This window comes from Lasioglossum baleicum, chromosome 1, assembly GCF_051020765.1.
Source record: "Lasioglossum baleicum chromosome 1, iyLasBale1, whole genome shotgun sequence".
Classification (NCBI taxonomy): Eukaryota; Metazoa; Arthropoda; class Insecta; order Hymenoptera; family Halictidae; genus Lasioglossum; species Lasioglossum baleicum.
The window spans coordinates 12,236,452-12,244,527 of record NC_134929.1 but is presented as its reverse complement, the minus strand read 5'-3'; the positions used below and the strand labels follow the sequence as shown (position 1 = coordinate 12,244,527).

At 34.1% G+C, this 8,076-nt stretch overlaps 1 protein-coding gene across 1 annotated transcript; it reads right to left on the bottom strand.

Annotated features, from left to right (window-relative positions):
* Window position 1: 1 nt before the first annotated feature.
* Wds (WD repeat-containing protein wds) lies at window positions 2-3,601 on the bottom strand. The gene is made up of 9 exons (XM_076436802.1): window positions 3,290-3,601; window positions 2,872-3,180; window positions 2,610-2,706; window positions 2,362-2,525; window positions 1,866-1,955; window positions 1,473-1,612; window positions 1,144-1,375; window positions 967-1,054; window positions 2-880 (listed from the first exon to the last, which is right to left on the bottom strand). The coding sequence occupies exons 2-9, from the start codon at window positions 2,962-2,964 to the stop codon at window positions 780-782; spliced, it is 1,005 nt and encodes a 334-aa protein (XP_076292917.1). The 5' UTR covers window positions 2,965-3,180; window positions 3,290-3,601; the 3' UTR covers window positions 2-779.
* Between the last annotated feature and the right edge of the window lie 4,475 nt (window positions 3,602-8,076).

Sequence of the window (8,076 nt, the reverse complement as noted above, 5' to 3'; positions counted from 1 at the left end):
CTTTCAGGTACGAAAATATATGTTTTATTCTCGATTTATTCACATAAACGTTTTCGATACAAGCATCATTTCTTATTAGTTTCTTCTGCGTTTTTCCGTTCTTTTTCTTCGTATAGTAGTCGAGATATACACTATACACGATACTTGTAAAACTTGAGACATTTCTGTCTACGTATTGTAGTTTGTGGATGACCACAACCACGTGTACGAGCGTCTACGACTGTGATTGCAAGCGAATGAGACGGATAAGACGGAAAAATGGGAGGGCAGAAGGTCTCGGTGTGTACTTACGCTTTCGACTGTAAGGACATAATGAAATATTCGAGTTTCATAAGTGACGCGATCATAGAAATGGAGCAATGATCATTTATATAATAAATATCGAAACGATGAGTAACAATCATTCGCTTACACGCAGTTCTTCTACCAACGATATATATCTTATACTCGCGTCGTATTCATTTTTCGTAACCATTAAGTCAAATTAAGCTATCGCCTAGTAACTTAAATCTATTCGACGTAATGGATTCTAGTTCGAATCTACATAGATGACACGCGTATACGTTGGAATGTACGCTTTCTGCATTATGTTTTGCGATAATAAAAAGTGATATACCACTTTTCATGATTTTACACGGAAGACCGACGAAACCACGAACAATGCTGCAAACGAAAATTGCGAAAACGTCCAAGACTAAAAAGAAAAATGTCTTTTTACCGTGCATGAACGTATTTTATACAAATCTCTTGGACATGGTAAAGAACCTGTCTTTCTCTATTTATGTGTCACTCTTCCATAATTTAATTGTTTTGTCGTTCTCAAGAGCAGCCGAAGCTATAATGTTATCAGTGGGATGACAGGTTGTACAGAGTACGACATCTGCGAATTAATGAAAAGAATTCCTATAATAGTTGTTTTCGTATCTGGAAAACTTTTGCTCTAACTCGATTAGATTATTGCTATACCTGTGTGACCCTGCAACTTTTGAACTATCTCTTTGGTCTGTAAATTCCAGATATATACCATGTTGTCTTCTGAACCCGAAACGATCCACTGCAAACAGTAACGGAAAATTGAATAAATTTACGAAACCATCAAACGACAAATATTATACATTATTATAATGCACAGGATGCACGCACCTTTCCTCCTGTCACTGAAAAGTTTGCAAATACACAATATTTCTCGTTTTTGTGACCGGTATACGTTTTCAAACATTTCCCTTTGCTGTAGTCCCAAAGTTTCAATGTATTATCCAACGTAGCTGCTAAAATATATTTTCCATTTGGCGAGAACTTCACAAAAGATACGGGTGGATTGTCGTCGTCTATTAAAGTTTTCAGACACTGACCCGATGCCGTATCCCAAATTCGACTGTACAACGATGTATCGGTTAGCATATTAATTTCATCATTCGGTGATTCGTTGAACGCAACTCGTCGTACTTCTACAACGATTCACTTGTACTCACCATAATCCGTCGTAGCTACTAGAGACAATCAATGATCCGTCTCTATTAAAGTGTACTGCGCTTACAGGATCCGAATGGGCAGGTAACGTTTTCAAACACTTTCCAGTCCTTACATCCCAAATTCGAACGCTTTCGTCAAACTAACGATAGTCTTTATAATACCAATGTTCTGAATTCTAAGTGGACACGATCGAATGAACGATCTACACGAGCAAACTTCTTTTTATGTTGACATATAACGTACTCTCTGTGCATGCAATATATATCTTGAATGTTTCTTCGTATACGATTCTCTTTGGCTTTCATTTATTCCCTTTTTTTCTTTAAAACGTACGAAACATGCGCAAACATATAGAAGCCTGTACGCGTAAAGAGATACATTGAAATACTTACAGAACCGGATACTATAAGATTCGATTGTGGATTAAAATTGCAACAAAATACATAGTTGCTATGACCCTTCAGTGTCTTTAAACATTTGCCCTGAAAGCAAAAAAGAATACAGTACGAAAACGTACATAAACATCGATTTAATCGTCGATGTTAAAATGTACTAAAACGAAAGGAGGAAAATAATTTTCCTATATAATTTGACCAGTGTTAACACGTTCCGTTTCACATGTACCACTGATGGTACACGTTAAACTATCCATTCAGGCTGGTTGCACCACTGGTGATACACACTGACATATTTGTGTAATGCGCTAAAAATGTATATGTTATAACAAGTTCAGAAGTGTAGAATATATTTCCACCAAAAGAATGAGGCATTACAAAAACTGCAGTGTAGAACAAAACACGTAAGTTTGTTTAATCGTCGAGCAAAACCGGCTCGGCACGAAACGTGTTAACTATCGTAGGATCTATGTGCTCGCGAGTGCAAACTTACAGAACTTAACTCCCAAATTTTCAGTGTTTTATCATCGGATGCGGATACCAATAATCTACTATCGCTGGACCAACCTACATCGGAGATACCTAGTTTATGACCAGATATAGTTTTTTCGAACTTCCCATCGTAAGATCCCCATATTTTTATCAATTTATCAGCAGCTAAAAATAAAAAGTTCAATTTACCTTAGTCTATTCGGCGCTGTATTTGGAAAGAATGTTTGAACTAAAAAAATTTGTATTTACAAGAACTTGCAAGCCACTCTCCGTTGGGACTAAATTTCACAGAAGAGACTGCTTTAGTGTGACCTGCCAAAGTGTACTTTAGGGTATAATTTGGCTTCTGAAAAGAAAAGAAACGAAAAGAAAATATAATAAAGAATACATAGTGTTCTAATACTAGATAACTCTATTAATGATACAACGTAAAAAATGTGTAAAAAAAAGTGAGAAACGATACATAGATGATGAGAAAACAGGAAAGTAGTGCGTGTTTCATTGTACTCACCAATGTTGAGCTACTCTTGGTTCCGCTGGAAGGAGCAGCTGCCGTATTATTGACAGATGTTTGATGTCCTGGCGACGGTCCGAGTGGTACCATTTTTCTAATTGTTCCGATCGATGTATCAACAATTTATAGAATAGAACACGGTGCGTACATACAAGTGAGGGCTACGATAAATCGCACAACGAAACACTGACGATTCTCGGTGTTTTTTCCATTCGAACCTCGCAGAAAAGATTCAGAAGTAATGTGCACTTCCACGTTAGAACAACCAAATTTATTCGTTTCCGAATAAGTATATTCGACAGTGTCCTGAAGTTATAACGTACATACAGTTCTTTCTTAAATATATCGTTTTAGTTTCTTCGGTTCACCAACGAACATGTGATCGAGAAACATCTTGTTGACTATTGCTACCTACCGAGCGTCGAACTACGAGAAAGAAATTCGAAGTTATCCTATTCTCAACCTCTGATTCCGTATTATCGATATCTGCTTTTGATTTTGATTCTCGGCTCCTAGTCTTAGCATTTACATTAATCAGTTAGTAAGTATCTTGGTAAGTAGAAACTTTGAATTGTTTGCGAGAATCTCGGTATAAATACATGCACTTACATGTGTATGTATATACGTACATACGTGCATACAAAATGAAAAACAATAAAATCGCTACCTTCGTGACATTCGAGGATCTCTGTAATCTGTGGCAGTGGCAAGCAGTGGCAAGTGGCAACACTAGACTGCCATCTGTAGGAATTAGAACCAGTTAACTACGTCACTAGGTTAGAAAGTTGAACCTGATATGCTGATATCAGCTGATATTATTCAGACAAATTTTATTTTGTTCAAAGATCCGCATTACTGATTATCAATACAGCGTCTCGAGCATTTGCGGCTAGTGGTACATACCTGGCTGGTATATACCAGGCTGGTATAGTAGTATACAGTAGTATAGCACTGGACTGATGACATTCGTGTTATAAATGTTTATAATGTAATATACATGTACATGTACAATATAGAAACACTTTATGTATGAATTTATAATGAATAAATAAAGATTATGTATTAAAAAGAATATCTGCGTATTATATTAATTGAACCACCGCAATTTTTCCCGAACGTCCAACTTGTCGTAGAGTTATACTACTCATATTCGGAAAATGTATACTTGTCATTGAGATATTGTACTAATTTGGAATTGCAAAAATAGCGAAACTTTGAAAAACAAAAATATTCCAGCGTCTGGCTTGTGGTTGAGTTGCGCTACTGAATTTCGTGCCATCTCCTTCGATATCATGTTCTCTTAATTCAAAACTCAATTTTCGAGATTTCGAAAATCATCGCCAATTTTCGACCGTCTGACTTGTCGTTGACTTGCACTACTGAATTTCGTGCCACCTCCTTCGATATCATGTTCTCTTAATTCAAAACTCAATTCTAGAGATTTTCGAAAAATCGAATTTTGTATTAGGAGAACATGAGATATCGAAGGAGGTGGCACGAAATTCAGTAGTGCAAGTCAACGACAAGTCTCGGTCGTTCGGGAAAATTGGTGGTTCAATAAATATATACGTAGACACGCTTCTTTATTACATTGTCTTTATTTATTCATTGTAGATTCATACATAAAATGTAAACCGAAAGGATACAATGCTGTACTATATAATCTTGTTTGTGTCGACACTTAAAATTCTTTTAATAATTTTACTGTTTCAAATTGCACCTACTCATTTTTGTCGTAAATGCATAAAATCTGCTGTCTACTTATTACTATAACTATTTTTTTATAGGTACAACTAATTCAGGGAAATCGTATACTCTGCAAGGTACTACTACGTCTCCTGTTATTTTACCGAGATGTTGGGAATTTGTTTTCTCCAATATTATAACAAATGAATCATTGTGATGTTGTTTGTTTGGGCCCTTTTGAACGTGACCAAGAGTCATATCTTAAAACAAAATTAATGACAATTGCTTCAAAGGATAAACAGCAATGTACTAATGCTTATATAGAAAGATAAAGATCATTACAAAAGGAATCACAGATGACAACTAGTCAATGTGTTCATGTACATTACTCAGTATGGGTGTCTTCTGCGGAAATCTACAATGAAAATTTTCTATGATCTCTTTTCGAATGAGAATAAAAAAAAACAGAATTCCTCTTAAATTAACTACCGATGCACAGGGGACAGCTTTTATCGAAGATCTCACGACAATTTGTGTAAATTCTGGTTCCGAAGATTGTAGTGTATGTATGTATATGTAATTTGTAAGATCAGTTTTCAAATCATCTAATGCCTCTTGATTTTCCAGTAACTCTTCTTTTTTCTTGCTCTTTAATAATATACTCTATCTCCCTTTCCTTCGTAGTGACAGAGATATATTCGTCCTTAGCTTCGTTTAAGAATACTTTTAATATCTGAAAAAATACCATTATAATACAGGAAAAGAATATGCATATAGAATGCTACCATCATAAATAACATTGAATAATTATAGATAATTTTAAACACACCTTCACTTGTTCTTGTTTAGCAAACAATTGAGATTGTAATTCTTCTACGTAACATGCTGTTTCTTTATCGGTGCAAAGATCTTCTTGAGCTGCATGCAATAATTCCTTCATATTGTGTGAATCCTTTCTTATTAAGTCCAGTTCGAAAGTTAGTTTATTTTTTTCAACTATTAAAGCCTGATTGGACTGATTGAGTTCCTTCATTTTACTTTTCAGCCGCACAAACTTCGATGTTAAATGTGAGTTTTGAATCTCTAATTCATCAACGTCTTTTCTATCATCAGCATTGTCATCCATAATAGATGAACGTTTTCTTTTATGACAGTTAAGTTGCTGCAATTTTTGTTTATAGAAATCTTCAATCTGTTTCACAGACCATTGAAGAGTGTCTGCATGTTGTTCCTCCACATCATGTATATGATTCCTATATTATAATTAATGGCATACATTTTAAAATATAATAATTACAATAGTGAGAGTTATTAGAGAATCATTAGAACTATTAACATACTTCCATTCAGTTTCAGCCTCTTTCATCATAATCATATAAGTATCTGCCATTTCTTCGCGTATTTCTAGATGCCGACTTAAGGCAGTGCTTTTCAATAATTTAATTTCATCTTTCAGTCTTTTATTTTCTGAAAGTATTTCGTCATAATCTTCAGCGTATATATAATCAGACATACCATGATTGTCATCGGTGTTATGCCACTCTGTCAGGATACATAAAAGTATATATCAGTTTAAAAATATACCTAAATAACTTAAACAAGTTGAATTATACAATACCTTCGCTTTCCAATTCTGTAGCATCCCAATCAGTTACAGTTTTTATACTTTCAGTAACTATTTTTGAAAATCTCGACTTTTTCTTATTCTCCTTTTGTTTCTGTTCAAGGACAATTTTTTTTGCAATAGCAGCAAAATTTAAAACATTCTGTGTTTCGATGTACAAATTCGGTAAAGGATTAATATTCACTATCAAAGCTACATGCTCTTTACCAGAAAGCGCTTTTTGGAAGAGCCTTGTAAGTTTTGATTTTCTAAATGGACCTACATGTTCTATTTTTTGTTTAAATGATTGGCCATCATGAATCGTTTTTAAGCATCTTCCTAATACCAATAGACTTGTATTAATATTTTGTGCTTCTTTTAATCTATCCCCAATGTTTAATGTTTTCTTCAAACGTTCTGAGCCAGCCAAATCGCAGAAAGCAAATCTGTAATTTTTATAAGAACAATTAGTCTTGGCGTATATTTACTATAATATAATATTTTATATTAAAAACGAAATACTATTACATACGTGCTGACTTCAACAGTGTTCGGATCATTCTCAATATAATACTTCAACAATTTGATAGTAAATATGCAATGTGACCGGGAACTTCTTGCATTCAAAGCTGTTGCAGCTACTTTTAAGTTATATTGTCCAGCCATTAAAATCTGGTACGCTTCGGAACCAGAATTGACACAAATTGTCGTGAGATCTTCAATAAAAGTTGTCCCCTGTGCATCGGTAGTTAATTTAAGAGGAATTCTGTTTTTTTTATTCTCATTCGACAAGAGATCATAGAAAATTTTCATTGTAGATTTCCGCAGAAGACACCCATACTGAGTAATGTACATGAACACATTGACTAGTTGTCATCTGTGATTCCTTTTGTAATGATCTTTAAATTTCTATATAAGCATTAGTACATTGCTGTTTATCCTTTGAAGCAATTTTCATTAATTTTGTTTTAAGATATGACTCTTGGTCACGTTCAAAAGGGCCCAAACAAACAACATCACAATGATTCATTTGTTATAATATTGGAGAAAACAAATTCCCAACATCTCGGTAAAATAACAGGAGACGTAGTAGTACCTTGCAGAGTATACGATTTCCCTGAATTAGTTGTACCTATAAAAAAATAGTTATAGTAATAAGTAGACAGCAGATTTTATGCATTTACGACAAAAATGAGTAGGTGCAATTTGAAACAGTAAAATTATTAAAAGAATTTAAAAATACTGTTATATTATTTTCAACCTATTAAACATATTATGAAAGAAAATAGATTCCTATTTCACTCTAGCTTGTTGCAAATCAGGTAGAAAATTTTTATTTTGCATAAAGATTTGCTGTGTAGTAATAAGTAACATTACATTAAGTACAAACACAATATTTATAAAATATCTTATATCCTTACCATATGTCATAATAGTTGAATTCTGACCATCTAAAAACTCCTTCATTTGCTGTTTAACAGCTTGATCAAATAGTTCTTGTTGGGTCGTCTTCGGTCGGAATATATGAGTAAATGTGAATTTTCTCTGTACAATATCAGTTCTTGTAAATCTTTTAAAGGAGCTAGTAGTAGTATCCGGAGAAGGTATTCTCGTAAGCAGTGTAGTCGAACATTTTTCAATTTTATATGCCTCCTCTTGCTCCTGTGTCAGTTTAACTTCTCTTGGGAAAGGTTTCATTAGCAAATAAACTGTAATAGTCTGAGAAGTCCGCGACTCTGAATTTGTACAATCACTCTCTTCTACATAGTGGCTTTCTTCAATATTATTAACAGACATTAAATTCTTTTTTGTTTCTTCCATAATACGTGGTGTTTGTCCATAGGCCGAGATACTAGGGTCTCTTCCAGATAAATATGACATCTCACTTTCTGAGTTTATATTACAAGATGATC